At 38.3% G+C, this 20579-nt stretch overlaps 1 protein-coding gene across 1 annotated transcript in view; it reads left to right on the forward strand.

Annotated features, from left to right (window-relative positions):
- The first annotated feature begins 15700 nt into the window (after positions 1–15700).
- Positions 15701–20579, forward strand: part of LOC110163792 (sodium channel protein type 4 subunit alpha A-like) — a 78735-nt gene continuing 73856 nt past the window's right edge. Inside the window, exons 1-3 of the mRNA XM_055155338.1 lie at positions 15701–15806; positions 17503–17656; positions 20302–20439. Coding sequence (XP_055011313.1) covers positions 15712–15806; positions 17503–17656; positions 20302–20439 — 387 coding nt within the window. The 5' untranslated portion in view covers positions 15701–15711. The remainder of the gene's footprint in view (positions 15807–17502; positions 17657–20301; positions 20440–20579) is intronic.

Here is a 20579-nt window from a genome sequence, read left to right on the forward strand (position 1 = left end):
AAGGATGTAACGCTAACCAAAATATCATGACTTCGAACCGTCAAAAGTGTCATAATAATATCACGGGTCATCACAGTGTATCGAATCACATGTCTCTTTGCTTAAATTCACTGTTATGGTGCAGCATGAGCCGAAAAAACAGAGAGAACTACATAGACCATGATCTTTTGCTGTGAAGAAATAACTGTTATTAAACACTTGATTCTTTTTTTTTTTGTGTGAAGGAACCAACATTTTTTTCAAAGCATTTTAAAAGGGAAAAGTAGGTTTTTTTCTTCAAATTATCTACAGTATGACATTTAATTGAACTATCTCTATGGAGACAAGCAGGTCACATCACCAGGCCAAGTTGCAGGTCAGATCTGTGGAGAGGTGGGCCTGTTCACACTAAGAGTGTATGTTTTTGTGGTAGATTTGAGAAGTAAAAACACCTGCAATTGAATAAATACAGGATACACTTGTATTTGTTTAGTGCCATTGTGGAACATCCCAGGCAAAGCAATAACATCACCATGGAAACAAGCAGGTGGCGGAAAAGTTACACAGGGCACTGCCTATGGCAGCTTAAAATAAAATCCCAAATGATCTGGGACCACCCTGAAATGAATTTGTGACCACTTCAAATAGGTCTGTCATCATGGAGGTCTCTCATTAGCTGTGCTCCATGAAGATGTTTCTGCTTTGCTTGGAATGTTCCACGATATGGCATTAATTAATCTTTTGCTTGAATGCAGATGTGATTATGATTATGTGATTGATTATTGTTAAAGACAAACCATGTAGTCTTGCTGTTCATGGGTTCACCTCTCCACAGATCTGTGCCTGGGGGATTCACCCACTCGTCTCCATGGAGGAAGCTCTACAGGTTCTGTTACACATAATGGATTCTTGTGAGTTTAAGTCACGTTCTAATGTAGAGTCCTATTCAAAAAAGTTGGTGGTGTTTTGTTTCTTGTTAATATATATTTATTTATTTCATTTGAGGTGTTCAATGTCTATTTAGTTATATATGCACAAATACATACATATATACACGCAGATGTGGAGTTAATATGATTAACTGAGATTCAGGAGCAGGACCGCACCTCAGCCGCTCTCTCCTCCTCACCAGCGAACCACAGCTCACTTCAACAGCTCACTTTCCAATTATCCTAGTTTGTCTTTGGCTAACTCGACCCCACCCTCCCATCCCCTATCTTGTTCGTATTTCAGCCATAAGTCAACAACGACGGGGGGTCCCGTTCCGGCTGGGCCAATTGAAGTTTGAGATGGACCCCGCCTCGTACATTTATCATTAAACTTCTTTGCATAGTGTCGTTGTTGTGGCGTGGTCCTTGCTAGTGAAATATACACACTTCTACATTTTATACTCAGGCACATATATATATATATGTTCATATCAATACCACCTACATACATACCTGTGTGGACACATGCACACACACACCTATATATGTACCTGCATATGTAACACCCGCTTTTCCATTTCACTTCAAATACATATACTTTTTTTTATTATATCTCTATATTTTCAGATGTGCAAGGAGCAGCAAAGAATGATATATACAGAATGTGCAGTATATACAATATAGACAGTATACAGTATATTACAGTGTCCAGTGTAGTGAATATATACAAATAAAAATGGCAGTATGAACAGGAAGAAATGAGGTATAATATACATGGAGGATATATAAGCACAAGTATTTTAAACAATAATACAGTTTACATGAAAAACTTTACTAGAATATATTTTTAATATTTTATATATTATAAGCGGTAGAGCGTAATATGATCAATATTATACTCTTCCTCTTTTTTCTTAATCCCTTCCCCCCATTAATTAATGGCCCCTCACAAAAAAATAATAATCTACTACTACTGCTACTACTATTATTATTATATATACTACTATTACTACTACTACTATTACTACTATTACTATTACTACTATTATTACTACAATTACTACTATTACTATTATTACTACCACTATCACTACTACTATCACCACTACTATTACTACTACTACTACTAATATTATTATATATACTACTATTACTATTACTATTACTACTACTATTACTACTATTATTATTACTACTATTACTATTATTACTACTGCTATCACTACTACTATCACCACTACTACTACTACTACTAATATTATTATATATACTACTATTATTATTACTATTACTATTACTACTACTACTACTACTATTACTACTATTACTATTGCTATCACTACTACTACTACTATCACTACTACTACTACTATCACTATTGCTAGTACTACTACTACTACTAGCACTACTACTACTATCACTATTACTGCAACTACTATCACTATTACTATTACTCTTACTATCACTATCATACACACACAAGGTTGGGTACAGATCATTTTGCCTCCTCAAATTCCTTCATTTTAAATCACTGTCTTGCTTTTACTCTTTCCACAAGTTTTCTTTAGTAGTCTTAGTCTTTTTTTTTTTTTTTTTTTGCTATTGTACTTAATATTAGAATTCTTATTTTTAGGAGACATTGTTTTTGGTTTGATACTCAATAAAAATAGCTGTAAATCTAAATTTAGTTGTTCCTTACAAAAATTTTCTTTTTTTACACTGTCCCAGTAGTCTCTGATTACGGGACAGTCCCAGAATCTGTGTGTGTGTAATCTCCTGTCTGATTTTAGCCCTCCAGCATTTATCTGATTTTGCACTAGATTCTGTTACGCTTGTTGGAACGATGTAATACCGCATCTTAGATTTTTATTCAAACTCTCTCCAGGAGTCGTGTTTTGTTTCATTCACACATGTTTGAGTAATCCTTTATTATTATTCTGTCTACATCTGAAGACACAAGGACATACTCTCTGCTCAAAATGCTCTGTTCCACCTTGTGATGTCATGAAGTTGTAGTAGTAGTAGTAGTAGTAAAGCAATTCCAGGACTGAAATCATCCAAATCCTGATTCTAGAGAAGGTGTGTGGAGTTTAAAAACACAGTGAAGCTCTTCCTGTATTACCTCATGACATCACAAGGTGGATGTGTGAATGAAACAAAACACAACTCCAGATCAGAAAACAGAATTAATACGGGCCCTTTAATGTCATAATTGTCATGGTGCCCGTGCATTAGAAAACTTCCATAGTGCAGTAAAAATATAAGTTAAAACCAATATTTAAATCTTGCTCATACAAACTAATACTGCAGTAACCACAACACAGGCCCGTAGAGCTGTTTCTCTCCTTCCCACATTTTTCCTGTTGAAGTTTTGCAGATGTGGTCCAGATGGCTCCCTCCTCTCTCTCCTCTGAGATTCACCGCTGAGCTCTGAGATCCTGGTTTGGGAGTTTCGGGCGTGAAAAAGCGGACATGCTCGAAGCTGGGGTCAAGGTTAGGTCCCGAGAGGAGACAGAGAGACAAATTGCCGTCCAAAACAAAACCGAACTGCACACAATGAGAGGATGAGCTAAGTTTAGAGCCAATTATAAAGACGAGAGTTTCCGTAAAGACAAGACTGCACATCCACAGGAGTTTGGAGAGGGTTTGAAAGCTCCTTTATTAGCACAGAATATTCTAGGCAAAGCAATAACCTTCATGGAGACAAGTACCAAAAAAGCACCTTTAATATGTCTGAAGTTTTGTTTCATTCACACATGTTTGAGTAATCCTTTATTATCAATCTGTCTACAATCTGTTTTCAAGTGAACAGCTCCTTTTACCTTTAGTTCAGAAGAGTTTGGCAATTCCAGGGCTGAAATTATCCAAATGATTTTAGTGAAGGTGAATGCAGTTTAAAAACACAGTGGAGCACTTCCAGTATTACCACATGACATCACATGCTGGAACAGAGTGTTTCCTACTTGAGAAAAACTTAAATATATTGGTTCCTTAGACAAGGCACTTCATTCACATTTCCTAAAATGAATGTGAAAATGATGGTCGGAGGGACCAGTGGCACAGATTGACAGCCTCACTTCTGTCAGTCTGCCCCATGGCAGCTGTGGTTACAATAGTAGCTTACACCACCGAGTATGGAGTGAATGAATAATGCTGTAAAGCATCTGTGTGACAAATGTCTGTGAAAAGCTCTATATAAATAAAAACTGACTTTTTAAATGTATTTTTGAGCTATAAAATCAGTATTAGTATTCATGTTATTGATTGTGTTCAAATGTTTGCACTCTATGGGTCCAGTCTGTTTGAGGGAGTTACTGCAGTCCTGTCCTCCACCCAGAGCCCTGACATCAGACCAGCTCCTAATGGCCGTGCCCAAAACGAGGCTCAAGACTTTTCTGACTGTGGAACAACCTTCCTCTTCCTGTCAGATCCTCTCAGTCTGTAATGCAAGACTGAAAACTCACCTCTACGAGCTGTTCAGGATATCTTGGTGTTTTCTTGTAGTTTTCACATGTATTGTGGTATCTGTATATCTGTAGATGTGTGTGTGTGTGCGTGCTTGCGTGTGTGTGTGTATGTATATATATATATATATATATATATATATATATATATATATATATATATATATATATATATATATATATATATATATATTGCACTTTGTTCACGTTGAGTTGTTTTAATGCATGTTTAATAAACTGTGTATTGAAATAACTAAATGAATGATTGAAAATGAAATTCAAAGTTTGTTTTAAAGAAAACATTGTATATTTAAAATCAAACTTTATTGTTGATATTGTGTGAAAATGAAAATCAAAGTTGTTTTTAAACATTGTATATTGTAAATCAACTTTTTTTTAAAGGTGCTGTACGGAACTTTTCTGCTGGGAGGCTGCTTATGTCCATGGAGATAGACTGCAGTCATGGGATAGTCCTATTTTAGACTTGGTATAGTCCTTGTCTAGACCTGGTTTAGATCTTTTAGTACTCAGAATGCTAAATACTTTCTTGGTGGCAGTACTATCTGTAGTTGCAGTATTTCTCTCCTCCTAAATGTCATATATTTTGCAGTATGTCATCTTGACTCACACGACTGACACTGCACTTCCTGTTTTCATCTTGTTTCATCTGGACACTGGTTTCTTTGTCTCCTCAGCTTAGAGAGAAGCGAAGTCAACGCCCCTTAAATATGGAGATCTGGTCATCGTTGTGCATTAGTGCAGTGTGTAACTTTTTGGCTGGGGCTCCGTCACCTGCTTGTTTCTATGGAGATGTCATTGCTTTGCCTGGAATGTTCCACAGTGTGACATTAAACAGCTCTACTTTACATTTATTCAATTACAGGTTGTTTTAAAGCTCACAAATACCTAGAAAAACAAATGTTCTGACTGTGATTGGGGTCGCCTCTCCACAGATCTGACCTGTAACTTGGTCTGGTTGAGTCTCCATAAAGATAGAAAAGTTTAATATCATACTATCATTCCAAACAAAGCAATAACATGTCCATGGAGAAAAGTGTTTGACAGACCTTCCACCAGAAAAGTGAAAAGTTACACAATGCACCTGTAACACTTTCAGGGTTTACAGTTGAGCTTTAATAACAAAAAAAGCCAGTCTGTGTGGCTTCAACAGCCATTAGGCAGCTTTTATTTATAGGTTGAACAAAACAAAGTTAAGGTTGATTGGTAGGGGAGAGATGGAGATGACACTGCAGGGGTGAGACTCCACCTTAAATGCGGGTAAAGGAGACATACTACGAGTGAAAAAAAAAAAACAGAATTAACCCTTCTGCACCCCTCAGAACATTTTTGTACATCTCAGCTTTTCTTTTTTGCATAACTTTGGCTATATTGCACCAAATAGCACCAAAATTGGACAGTTTGTGTATTTTGTGATGTATTTTTAATTTCTCTGTTTTCTTTCTAGATCACATTAATTGAACAATTTATAATCAAAATACTGACACCTGTGGTCCTTACATACATTTTTGTCGCATTCACTTCTATTTAAAATTTTTTACTAGCATAACTTTGCCAGTATATTTCAATTTTTTTATTTATTTTTCATTCTTTGGTATTGAGAACGTTTCAGTAGCTTTTTTGTTTGTTTTGTTTTGTTTGTTTTAGTGTCTTTTTGAATTTTTAGATATTTTTCTTTTTACTGTGTATCTTCCATCACAAGATTATATCAAATGATATGGGTTTGTTCTAGAGGAGCCCCTAGCCTCTGATCCCAACACAAACAAATTAAAATTACTTGAAAAATATAGAAAAAAAAAATTGTTTTCATCTTTTTTCATGCACATAATTTGAGACTTTTGCTGTCAAAAATGGGATTTAAGGGGTTACAACTTCAAAATATTATATCATATTTGGTATGTATGATTGGGACAGAAGTAAACGAAGACAATGATATTAAAAACAAGTTTGACAGAAATCCGTACTGCATAAAAATATTGTGGTATTCTTTTCGTCATGAAGGACCACAGGTGTGATTATTTTAGAGGGGTGGGCAAGGGTTAACACAAAGAAAACTGTCAACTCAAAACACACAATTACAAGTGCCACCATCACCCTCTGAAGTGAGCCCCCTCCACACCCAGCTATCTACAACCTACTCCCACTGCAGAGAATACTCTGATCATTGCTCCTCAAAACTAAACTCCTCAGATCAAACTACACGTTCACCACAGGCAACCTCAGGAACCTCCAGAACATCACATCACTCCAGGTCGATCATCTTTCCACTGGCTCCTGTCAAGTTCAGGATTGATTAAAAAAAAAGTTGTATACCGTATTTTCTGGGCTATTAGACGCGCTCTTAAGCCTCTAACCGCATCAAAAAATGGCCGTGCGCCCCGCAATCCACAGCACCCTATACACGAATCCACTCGGGTGTCCCAGCACGACTTCAGTAAACTACAAAGCCGCACCACCCGCAGCGCACGCAAACACACACGGAGCAGACAGCGACCGCACAGCGAAAAACACCCACAGACACACTCATCACTCCACGCCGACGAGGAACGGAACGGAGGAACAAACCGAAAAAGTGAGCGCAATGTGCCACTTCTAGACACAACTGAACAACTGAGTCACTGCGAACACGCCGACAATCCAGCGGTCCCAGGTCCCAGACAGCACCCTCCCTACACGCCACAACTGAACAAAGCCCAGAGTCACCGTGAACGCCACAAACAAAGTCCCTCTGACTCATCCAACTGTTGTGTTCCGTTTAATGCGCCTTAAAGTCCGGTGCGGTTTATATGTGAAAAAAGTTTGAAAATAGACCATTCAATGACAGTGCACCTTATCATCCAGAGCTCCCTATAGTGCGGAAAATACGGTAGTTTGTCAGTTCATATTTCAGTCTTTTTGTCTATTCTTAAAGGTTTGTTTAGAATGTGAACTTGCTTGAATGCTTGAACCCTGTATCCTTAGATGTCTACAAGCATGTTTGTTTCAGTCCTTCCTGAAATGTGAATGCTACATTTTGTAGCATGTTTAAAATGTGGGCTGTAAACTGCTTTTAATTTTGAAATTGAATGTTAAATCTAATTACAGTCAAAAATGTACAATATTGTTCTTTCAACCCTTCAAAACAATGATAATTGGTTGATTCTACTTCATTATTTCCCAGGGTCTTCATCTCCAGACACCACCAACATGCTCAAGCTCAAGAGACTGGTTTCTGTGAAGAGTGTTGACAGGTAAGTCTTAGCTTTAGTTTGCACATTTTTATTGTCATGTCCCATGCGGTTTATTTGTGAAAAAAGTTCGAAAATAGACCATTTAATGACAGTGCGTCTTATAATCCAGAACGCTTAATAGCCCGGAAAATACGGTTCTTTTAGAGCAGTCCACAGGTAGTCCCCCCCAGTACATTGTAGACCTTTTAACCCCTCACTCTTTTGGCCGCTGTTTCCACTTCTCAAATTAGAACCTGCTGTGGTCCCAGAAACAGTTTTAAAACTCGGAAAGACCTGTTCTTTCACGCTGTGGCTCTGGCCTTTTCTCTCTGTGTGCAAAACAAAATGACACTCCTGTTTAGAAAAGCTTTTGGTTGACTTGAGTCTTACTGCCCTTTTTTACTTATCGCTGTTTTATGGTGTGCTGCTCTCTGTAGAACTCCTTGTGATTTTTATCTGAGAAAAGCACTATATTTATAAAGTGTACTTACTAAACCTGGTTACAACATTCCACTGCACTGTACGGCATAAAATGTGTATATCTCCATGAAGAATGCTCCACAAAGTGTTTTTGACTTTCTGCTTCCAGTTAATTGCACAAGTGTCTCTTCTAGAAAGTGACACACTGTACTTAGGAAAAAAAAAATCATTAGAATCTCAGCAGTTTGTTGTTGTCGAGCATGTTTTCAAATGTTATTCCCTCTTGTCCAGACATGTGTGAACTGTAAACTCACAGACCTTTATGACTAATTCCTTTATTATCTATTTACAAAGATTCTCACAGTACACAATACTACAGTACTAGTCAAAAAGTTAGAAGTAATATCAGGCATTTCAAGTGCTGGTAGTAGTGGTCCTAGTTTTATAGTGATAGAAGTAGCAATACTGGTGGTGGTAGTAGTAGTAGTGGTCGTCATAATAGACATAGTAGTAGTGGTAGTAGAAGACATAATAAAAGTTTTGAGTAGTAGTAAATGGTAAATCATCAAATTTTTTATACAGCGCTTTACCTTCTAAGGCGAAAAACACTTTACATCAAAGAACCGCTCACACATTCCCAAACCAGTGTACACAGATACTGGGGGCGAGGCCCAGGGACACAACGATGCTGGAATTGCACCACCAATTGCACGAATCTGACCGCTCAACCAATGATGTTTAAGATGAGAGCAGGATTCAAACTGTCAACATTTGGATCACTGGACAAACACTAACTGAGCCACTGTTACTGACTGGTAGTAGTAGTAGTAGTAACAGTAGTAGATACAGTAGTAAACAGTATTCTTCACCTTCCCACAAAGATGACCAGTAGAAGATCACATGATACATATTTGTGCTGCTCCAAATGGATTGTACACAGTTATGTAAGTGTTTGTGACACGAGGCCGCAGTAACAGCAGCTCTCATGCAGCTCTCATGCAGTAGTAGTAAACACGTTACTAGTAGTAGTAGTAGTAGTAATAGTTTTTGTTGGAGGGATCAAAACCAAAGTACTGAAAAGTAATTCTCATGCAAGAATACTGATACTTTGAAATTATTTATTTTTAATTGCTGTTTTCAATTACATTTTGAAATTATTCAAATGATTTCAGTGAAGGAGTATGGAGTTTAAAACACACTGGAACACTTCTTGAATTACTACATGACATCACAAGGTGGATCTGTTCCATAAGAGTGAGTTCTTGTACAGTTGTAGGGAGTATTAGTAGCAGTAGCAGCAATTTTGTTACTTAAGTAAAAGTACAGACACCAAAGCAGAAAAATACTCAAGGAAAAATATTAAAGTACCTTTTTAAAAATTTACTTAAAGAGTAAAAACTAAGTATTTCTTGTAGATTTTGGGGTTTTATAAGGCTTGATGCAGATTTGTGTTGAATTTTGTTCAACAGAAACAACTGAATCCATATTTTTTTCCAGTTTTTAATAGTTTAATTTTGCTTGCTGAAATTATGAATGCTTTAAAAATAAACCAGTCTTGTCAGCAGGTCTCACACAATAATATACTACAAATACTTTTACTTTTCAGTACAGTTAAAAAAATGCAGTGGAGTAGAAAATACACATACCTGCTCTCAAATGTAGTGAAGTAAAAGTATCCACTGTAAAATGTACTTAAATGCATGGTACAGGGTGGCATTTTAGTTTAGGGACCACATCATAATGGCTAACTAAATAGTAACTAACTAGTATGTTAATTGGCTGTTACTTAGCTATTAGTTGGTATTCATCAAATACTTATAAATGCTTATTATGATATCAAAATCATCTATTGTAATCCCCACTACTTTAATGGGAAGAAAATAATTAAAGGCTTAATACTTGCAAAATACAGCCGTAGTCAAAAATGCATTGAATGTACTTTATAAATACTAACAAAGATGTAATTAAGCAGTTGTTATGCTTTTTCTTATTAGTTAAACTAAAGTGTTACTGAGTAGAGATACTTAAAAATTTGACTTAAGTACAGAACCACAACTCAGTGAGTGATGCCTCGTACTCTATAGCCACACACGAGACTAAACTGGAACTAAAGCAAAACCAGACCATGACTAAACCAGGTCAAGTGTGAACAGCCATTTGACATCATGTGAAAATAACTAAAAGTATTATTAAACTAGAGTCCCATTCACACACAGTTCCAGGAAATAACCAGGTACAGAGTACAAGTGTGAACAGCCATATGACGTCATGTGAAAATAAGAGTATAATTAAACTGCTGAGCCTGCATGTCTCGTTTAGTCAGATCCTCAGGAAAGTAAAAGTACAGATAAAGTGAGGGTTTTCTCAGCCTGTACATGGTCCACATGGATGATCTCGGTGTCTAAGTGAATAGACTTAGTGCTTTCTGTCTGGTGTTAAATACAGACATTATATAACATTAGTAATAAGTACACTAGACTCAAACACAACCCTTTCAATTCCGCCTGACAAAAAAATATCAAAGTAAAACTGAAAATTGCCTTTTAAACTTTGGATGAATCTTCTGGGACAATAAGGAATTGTAAAAACAACATGAGATCATCACCTGTGCAGAATTTGGTGCAGATAAAAAAAAACATGTACATCTGACACTGTTTTTAGTAGGAAAAGTCCAGGCGTCCTGAGCCAGTCTGATGCCCATGTGCCCCCCATGTGCCAACTGGCATCAACGGATTTTGTCAGATTTTCAACAGATTTTGTCAGAATAAATAATTTATTGAGATAAAAGCTAATTTTGATACACAAGGATCATAAATAAAATATTTTCAAACATTTAATGTCACAATTTGACCCATAATAAACCTGAAATAAAATAAAATAATTATAATAAATAAATTAATTAATTAGATTATAATATTGTAATTTCTCAGATGTTCATAATTTCTATTTCATGCTGCTAGAGTAACAAATAGGCCAGTGATTCTCAACCACTGTGCTGCGGCACACTAGTGTGCCGTGAGAGATCGTCAGGTGTGCCGTGAGAAATTATCCAATATCACTTTTTTTTAAATAAAAATTTTTTAATTATTACCTGCAAATATTATGTCATTGTCGAGTGTCCGTGCTGTAGTACGGTGTAGTATATAATGACTGGCAGAGTGATGTAATATTCGTCCGGGTGGCGACAGGCAGCTAATTGCCTCGTTCCTTTAAATCAGTGGTGCTCAATACGTCGATCGCGATCTACCAGTCGATCGCCAAGGTCGTGTGGGTAGATCGCCGTGTCTCGTCTCGGACTCGCGTTTGGACTCGGTCTTGTCTCTCACTCAAGGTCTGACACTCAACAAGTGTGATCATATTTAATTACGGCCGCTGCTGTTGGTAATAAACTTGTACAGGTGTGCCAGAGCGTGTGGGGCGTCTCAGTGCAGCCTGTGCGCTCATTTGAAACCCGCGGAGACTCTACGGCACATCACAAACACACACGCTCCCTACGCACGGCTCGTCTGCAACAGCGTGTGCCCTCGTGTACCAGCGTGCATCACAGGGCAGGTTCAACTTCCTAAACATCCTACCTGTCCATCTGCCTCACATCAGCACGCCGCCCCTCGCCTTTTCACGCTCTCACTCCTTCCTGCGTACAGCCAACACAAGCCCCTCCCACAGTGCGAGTTGATTAGAAGAGCAAGACGAAACGTGGAGCAAAAACGAGTCTAAATTTGTGTTCCAGTGTTGGCACAAAGCAGGTCTACAGCATAGAGCAGATCTACAGGACAGACCTACTGCCACATTTGGCTGAAGTTTGCCTAACAAAAGTGCACAAATGCATCTGTGTTTGTCACGATGTGTGTTTGGTTTGGTAAATGTGCAGAGGCTGGTAAATATCACTGCAAAACCAGAAAAGAATGAAACTCCAGTTTGGAACTTTAAAAAAACAGGTTTAAAAATCTTCCTTCACTTTTTTCACAGTTTTGTGTAAAGTGCCAGAGGAAGTTCTCTTAAAGAAGAGGTTCTCAAACTGTGGGTGAGGGTCCAAAAAAGGGGCACAGAGAGTTTCAGTGCAGTTTGCTTGGCTTTGTATTTGGTAGATCTTTATGACTTGGTCATTTTGTAAGTAGATCGCATGCTGAAAAAGTGTGAGCACCCCTGCTTTAAAAGAATTAGTAACGCATGTGCGTGGTGATAGTCATGGAGAAGTTTTTAAAATGGACAAATGCGAACTCCAAAATGGGCCCTGGACAAGATTCTGACCCAGAAGAAGAGCTTTTCAAGCTTAACTGCTATAAAAACTAAAAACAGAGAGAGACTGAGAGCTGTTGATGAAGAGCTTCATGTGTGTCTTTCTTCTATTCCTGCCAGGATATCAGCTTTGTGTTCATCTAAACAGGCGCAGGTCTCACACTGAGTAAGTAGAAATTAATGTAGAAATTATATTGTAATTAAATATACTATATAGTGTAATTTTTGTAACATTTTGGTTAGTGGTGTGCCGCAAGATTTTTCCAACATAAAAAATGTGCCGTGGCTCAAAAAAGGTTGAAAAACACTGAAATAGGCACTGTTTCCTTTCTTTTTGCTGGATTGTTTTTGTACATTTACATGTATCACAAATCTAATGCTAACACTAGCAAAATGGCCGCCAGCAAGCAGATGTGGGCGGGGCCATGAGCTGAAAACACCAGCAGAATCCTTCATCCTGTGATCATTATTATTTATGTGCCTGGTTTAGCCAAAACTTTGAGTTTTAGGTCTGAGTGAACAACTTTGAATGGAAAAACAGCAAAGGGGAACATTTATTTAAAATTATAATTCAGTTTTTCACCTATTCTGGCTGCACATTTTGACTTCTAGTTTGGTTATAGTTAGGGATAAACAAACACATATGATACTGATTTACATTAGTATGGATTCAGGTGATTTTATGCTTCCCATTGATATATAACTTTCTTATGTACAGATGCATTAGAATAGTTTTTTGCAAAAGCTTAGTCTAAAAGTGTAACATTTAACAATGCAGCTAGGTGGTGACATTTGGGGACTTATTTGCTCTTTAACTGAGCTGTGTTCATTTCATCTGAAAATGATTTATTTGGCTGCTCTGCTAAGTTTCCTCTGATTACAGAGATATACGGCATGTTGGAGTTGCTATTATGGCAGTGGTGGGCGTGGCAGTGGGAGGGATCTGGGCCCATGGGTGGGCCCCTCAGTCCCATTCACACAAAGATCCAGGAAATAATAAAGAAGGGGACCAGGGGACCGTGAAGTCCCCTCATAGCATTTGTCTCCAGTCAAATGAGGCTTACTGAGGTTTATTCAATATAAACTGAAGTGGAGCTGGAGCCAGTGGAGCTGGAAGCGTGTCCATGTTCACTTCCTGTTTGGAACGTGATGGTTAGCAGGATTGCTATGTCCATTTATATAAACAGTCTATGGATCACACTGAACCTGGCATTTGGCGCTCTGCACTCTCTGATTCTTCAGCAAAAAACACCAAACAACATTTTGTCACAGAATTTAATCTTTGTTGTTGGCCTTTTAAAAACATCGCCAGTGATGTGGTTAAGCAGAGGAGGGACCCAAAAATGGACAACAGACCAGGTAAAAATAAAAGGTGAATTTATTTTACAAAATGGAGGCAGGGCTGGAGCAGGGCTGGAGCAGGGCAGGAGCAGGGCTGGAGCAGGGCTGGAGGCAGGACTGGAGGCAGGACTGGAGCAGGGCAGGAGCAGGGCTGGAGCAGGGCTTGGAGCCGGGCTGGAGCAGGGCTGGAGCAGGGCTGGAGCAGGGCTTGGAGCAGGACTGGAGACGGCAGGGAACACTGGTGAGCAGAGAACGCGGGTAAGTGAAAACGTCGAAGCGAAAAGGTAAGAATTACAAAAACTCGGAATGAGGAGCCAGGAGGTTCACCGTGTGTAGGTAGCTAACAATCTGGCAGAGTCTCACAGGTGAGCAGGTCTGAAGTAGATGGCTCTTGATTGCTTGCAGGTGCGACGAATCAGGACCAGGAGACTCCGCCCACACACACACTCACACACACACAGGGAGGGGAGCACCAGCCATGACAGCCAGTATTGAGAAAACATGTTCTGTAACACCGTTTGTAAAATGTAGAACAGCATTTTCATCACAAATAAAAGTAAAGTTTATCAGTGATCGCCTATAGCCTCATCTACTGCAAGAACAGCAAGCTCATAGCCTGCCCACTCACACATCCAGATCAAGAATTAAATCTCTGTAATAGTTGAACACCGGGAGGTCTGAACGTAGAGGACGTCCATTCATTTGTGCACAGGCTGGAGCACCTCCATAAGACTGGACAGGAGTGAAAGTCCCACACTGTCCCTCGTGTTATTGTGTTATTGCGTTGTTGTGTTATTGCGTTATTGCATTATTTCATATTACGTTGATTTCTGTGAAAAGAAAAAAACGCCCAAACTTGTTGAAAGCCCTAATATTATCTTCCCGCCCAAGGCTTCCCTCCCCACCCAGCGTAGTCAAAGAAGCCCAACAGGGTGGACACCCGCCCAATCTGGCAACACTGTGTGTGAGAGACTTGTTTAACAGCACAGATCAGCTCACCTGCTGTAGTTCTAACTGTACTGTACTCTTTCTGCTCAGACTGTGTTAAAACAAAGCTCAGATTAAAGCCTAACATGAGTAACAGCACTTCAAACAGAGCAGTGCTAACAATTAGCATCACACCCCAGGGAATGTTGATGACATCAGCATCAAAGTATCAATATCAGTAATACTAGTACCAGCAGTAGTTGTGGTTGTACTTTTTAACAGTATAAACATGTTCAGATTTGCTGTGTTGTAGTAGAAGTTGAAGTGTGACATCTGTGATGGAACCTCTAGTCAAACTGTTGATGTGGTTGAATAAAATACCAAAATATACCATTTACATTTCAGCCATGCAAAAGTCAATTCAGACTTTATATTATGTTCTTTAAGGTCTAGTTATTATAAAGTAGTCATAGCAGAAATAGGAGAAGAAAAGTGGCAGAAGTATTAATCGTTATAATTTTAGTAGCATGTAGTAAAAGTAAAGAATTTAGTCTTCAAGTAATTGTAGTGTTGTAGTAATAGTAGTATTAGTAGTAGCAGTAGTTGCAATATTTTTACTAGTAACAGCAGCAGCAGTCACAGTAAAATGAATAGTGTAGAGAGTTGTGGCAGTGCACTTGTGTAAAAGTCATTATGAAGTAGTTGAAGTAGTAGTCGTAGTATTAGTTGTATTAGTAGTAGTAGTAGTAGTAATAGAAGTTTGGTAGTTTGAATCCCGCTCTTGACATAAACCCACAAATTGGTGGTGTGATTCCAGCTCCCACAGATGAATGCTGTGTTTGTGTCCTTGGGCAAGACACCTCATCCCAGTGTCTGTGTACACTGATGTATGAGTGTGTGTGTGAATGGGTGAGTGGCTTATTGATGTAAAGAGCTTTGAGCCTTGAAGGTGGAAACATGCTATATAAAAATGATTTGTAGTAGTAACAGTAGTTTTAGTAGTAGCACCAGCAGCAGCAGTCCCAGTAAAATGAATGGTTTAGAGTAATATCAGTGCAGTTACATAACCCTCCCCCCCGTGCCTGTGTGTCTGTGCGCGTCTGTGTGTGTGTGTGTGTGTGCGTGTCTGTATAAAGCGTTAGGTCTGTGTTTTCCGGCCCCTCAGTTCCTGTAGCACACGGAGCCATGAGGACCCCCTTTCTTGAGCTGTGGAGCGCGCGCAAAGAGAGAGGAGAGCTCCTGGAGACAGACAAAGAACTCAAACTCAACAACGCCCAACTGTGAGTTCTGCAAATGCAAATGCAAATACTACTACTGCTACTGCTACTATCAATTACAGACATATATTTACACTGGATGAGTAAAAAAAAACTGCAAACATGAAAAAAGTGAAAACAAACACAAAAAAAAACATTTTTTAATTTGTTCTATTCTTGACAAAAAATGTTAGTGAGGCTTTATACAATACCAGAAATAGAAGAAGAAAAGTTGCAGAAGTATTAGTAGTTATAATTTTAGTAGTATGTAGTAAAAGTCATTATGAATTTAGTCTTAAAGTAGTAATAGTAGTATTGTAGATTTTGCAGTATTGGTAGTAGACAGTAGACAGTAGTATTAGTAGTAGTAGCAGTAGCAGAAATTGGAGAAGAAAAGTTGCAGAAGTAGTACTAGTTAAAGTTTTGTGGCATGTAATGAATGTAGTAAAAGTCATTATGAATTTAGCCTTCAAGTTTGAGTATGTGTAGTGTTGTAGTGATGGTAGTAGTAGTAGTAGTAGTAGTAGAAGTAGTAGAAGTAGTAGAAGTAGTAGCAGCAAAAGTAGACTTCATATAAGAAAAGTTGCAGAAGTATTAGTAGTTATAGTTTCAGGAGCATGTAGTAAAAGTCATTATGAAAGTAGTCTTCAAGTAATAGTAGTACTGTTGTAGATTTAATAGATTTTGTAGTACTGGTAGTAGTAGCAGCAGCAGTAGTAGTAGTAATAGTAGTAGTTAAAATAACAAAACACGAAAATCATTTGATCACTTGAGGTTCAGAAAGTAGTAATAGTGAGTAGTAGCAGTATGCAGTGTTGGAAGTATAGTACTTGTTGCACCATCATCAGTAAAATGATGCAGTTACGTAACAGTCATTATGCATTTAGTCTTCAAGCAGTAGTAATAGTGTAATAGATATAGTAGTAGCAGTAGTAGCAGTAGCAACAGTAGCAGAAATCTTGGAAGAAAAATTGCATATAGCTTCAGTAGCATGTAGTAAAAGTCATCATGAATTTTGTCTTAGATTTTGTATTACTGGTAGTAGTAGTAGTAGTAGTAGGAGGAGGAGTAGTAGTAGTAGTTGTTGTTGCTATAGCAGTAGTTTTAGCAGTAGAAGTAGTTGTAGTAAAAGTAGCACACATCATATAAGAGAAGCTGCAGAAGTATTTGTAGTTATAGCTTCAGTAGCATGTAAAAATCATTATGAATTTTGTCTTAGATTTTGTGTTATTAGTAGTAGTAGTAGTAGTAGTACTAGTAGTAGTAGTAGTAGTTGTTGTTGTTGTTGTTGCAGTAGCAGTAGTTTTAGCAGTAGTAGTAGTAGTGGTAGCAAAAGTAGCAGACATTATATAAGAAAAGTAGCATGTAGTAAAAGTCATGATGAATTTAGTCTTAGATTCTGCAGTATTGGTAGTAGGAGTAGTAGTTTTTGTAGTAGCAGTAGTAGTAGTACTAGCAGTAGTGGGAATAGTAGCAGTATTTGCAGTATTTTAGTAGTGGCACCAAGAGCAGAGAGTTATAGCAGTGCAATTACGTAACAATCTTTATGAATTTAGTCTTCAAGCAGTAGTAGTAGTGTTGTAGATTTAATAGTAGTAGTAGTAGTAGTAGTAGTAGTAGTTGTAGTCTGTTGAGGTTAAGATCAGATAACATCAGATTTCGTGTTTCATGTAGAAAGCGTTGGTATGGTGGTCTCAGCTGTGTTGTGTCTTGTGTCCAGGTCGAGTCTGCTGAGTGACAGTGATGTCCGAACGGCACTGCACAAGAGCCGGGTGGCCTCTCGGCTGCCCCCTGTGGGCACTGAAGTGTTCAGGCGCTTCACTCCAGAGTCACTGGAACAGATCAAGAAATGCTCCGACTCAAAGAACAAACAGGTGAAGTCACAAGTCTACGGTAAATTAAAGGTGCATTGTGTAACTTTTCTAGTGGAGGGTCCATCAAATAGTTTTTTCTGTGGACATGTTATTGCTTTTTCTGGAATGTTTCACAGTATGGTATTAAACCTTTCTTTCTTCATGGAGATCAAACCAGACGTGTTTTAGGGTGGCATTATAAAGTGTAAGGTCCAGGCATCCTGGGGAAAGAAGAAAGTTTATGAAGTCAAGGTGAGTTAGTGTTAGCAGCTAGGTAGCCTAGCCAGAAATGATAAGTTAGCTAGTAATTTCTAATTTAATACAGTGTTAGGGTAGCCTGATTCATCAGCCGGTTTCACTTCATAGAAATCGTCTGACCTCACAGCATTAGGATTCATTCACTCAACGGTAGGCGGATACTTTTTATCATTTAACCAATCGCTGCTATTTGGCTGTGATGTATGTAATGCTCCGCTAACGGTGCTAACTGGTATATTAAGCTTTCTCCAAATCCCGTAGGAAGAAGGGCAATAACGTCTTTCCCCTTGATAAAATTCTCCAAACATTTTCTTTGTTCTGGCTTTAAATCTTCAGTCTCGGGAATAGTTGCCAACACAGAATACAGAATCTGGCTGGTGCCCGGACTCGCACTTCCGGGGTTTTTGCGAACCGTCTAGTGTATTCTGATTCCTGACCTAGTCACTGGAGAGAAATGAAATTCAGAGGAGGCACTAGGTGGTGCCAGCCTGGCTAGTGTTAGGGTTAGGGTTTAGACATTTCTCTCTGTTGTGGATATAAATTGCAATGGGAGAACATAATGGCGATATGGACGAATAGCTACGGCAGATATCCATCAACTGGGAAACAAAAGAATAGCAGTTTCTCCTCATCATTAGTGTTGGTTTCTGATCTGTTCAAACAGCGGGTATACAACACTGCAGCATTTTTTACCTGTGTATCAGTAGCAGCTGCGGCTTGGACCTGGAAATAGGATTATGACGTAGAGCAGGGGTGTCAAACTCATTTTGGTCCGGGGGCCGTATCCAACCTACTTTGATCTCAAAGGGGGCCGGATCAGAAAACTCATGTCATACAAACCCCAAAAATAACAATAGGTTTAAATATTTGTGCAGAGAAACACAAATCTATTACAGAAATCTTTTTTAACTGATGAACTCTTTTACAAAATATTATAATATTATGAACAACCTGAAACTTTAAGAAAAATACAATTTCAACACAATGTTTTAACATGAACTTGTATGTAAATAGGAATAAGTCAATTTTTCTTGGAAAATCCTGCACTCGGCTCCACTTTTCTCATTTTGGACATTTTTCTTATGAGGGTGTCACGGTCAACAGTCAAAACGATCGCCCTTTAAGAGCATTTGGAAAGAGACAAGTCTTCATTTGTGCTGCTCTGGTGGGAGGGGCCACGTACAGAGACGCTGGAGACGCTGCTGTGATAAACACCACAGAAAATTAACAAGATTTTAATAGAAAATATAATTACAATATTTTAGTAGAAAATCAGCTGAGGGCCAGATTAAAGGTCTTGGAGGGCCGGATCTGGCCCCCGGGCCTTATGTTTGACACCTGTGACGTAGAGACTTACAAACCCTAAAGTACTGGTGGTTTTCAGATTCTAGAATGTGATGTTGTCATACTCCCAGATGTGGAGCAAGGGCCAGATTTCCCTTTTGATTACATTGTGCTTTACCATGAAATATCCAAAAGGTAAATTCACAAATGTCGAACCTGGTATTTTCAATTATTAACTAAACTCAATAAGTCACTGTGTTACAACATAATTTAGCATTTTAACAATATTCATTTTAGTTGTCCCCATCTGTGTTAATAAATATTGGCCAATAGAATGATGTGATATCATCTATTAAACCCTTTTATCTTCATGGAGACCAAACCAGACTGTGTTACAGGTCAGATCTGTGGGGAAGTGACCCCTGCTCACAGTCAGAATGCCTGTTTTTCTCTGTATCATTGAGTTATAAAACCAGCTGTAATTAAATAAATGTAAGGTAGAGCTATTTAAAGTAATGGAATATTCCCGAAAAAAGTAATTAATAAACATTTGACCGACCCTGCACCAGAAAAGTTACACAATGCACCTTTAAAGATTATTAAGGATTATTTTTAGCTATTCATGGATTAGCTTTAAGGGTTATAATGTTGTTAAGTCCTTGGAAGCATGCCTGGAGCTGTGTCTTGTTTCATTCACACATGTTTGAGTCACTCTTTATTATTATTCTGTCTACATCTCCAAAGCTCAAAATGCTCTCTTCCACCTTGTGATGTCATGAAGAGGTAATTTTGAAGTTAACAGCTACTTTTTACCTTTTGTTTAGTGGAAATGGGCAATTCAAAGACTAAAATGATCCAAATGATTCTAATGGAGCACAGTGGAGCACTTCTTGTATTATCACATGATGGAAGGTGGAACGGACTGTTTTCTTTTTGAGAGAGAAACTCAACCTAAATCTGCAGTAGTTTGTGTTTTAAATGTGTGTGAATGAAACAAAACATAACTCCAGGTCTGTCTGTGATGAAGAAACTACATTAGAACAGAGAATAGAGTAAAATATTTGCACTTTAAATATTTCAAATCAATGTGATGTGTAAATGTACTGTAAATATATGTCCCTCAGGTGGAAGAGGACTACCACCTGAAACCAGCTCCTGAACTGGAGTCTGGGAAAGTCCTGCCGTTTTTCTATGGAGCCCCGCCCCCTGAGCTTCAAGATGTCCCATTGGAGGATCCTGACCCCTTCTACCAATCACAAAAGGTTTCACTATCAACTGACCTTCTTACTAAAGTTTCTCAGGACCTAGTAGCCAAAATAGTTGTATTCATATAGCAGTACTGTTATCTCAACACAGTATTTCAATAGACAGACTTTGGTGCATAGCAAGTAGCAGGCAGGTT

The sequence above is a fragment of the Boleophthalmus pectinirostris genome, unplaced genomic scaffold, assembly GCF_026225935.1.
Source record: "Boleophthalmus pectinirostris isolate CB_2022bp ecotype Guang Dong unplaced genomic scaffold, ASM2622593v1 HiC_scaffold_2, whole genome shotgun sequence".
NCBI classification, from domain to species: domain Eukaryota; kingdom Metazoa; phylum Chordata; class Actinopteri; order Gobiiformes; family Gobiidae; genus Boleophthalmus; species Boleophthalmus pectinirostris.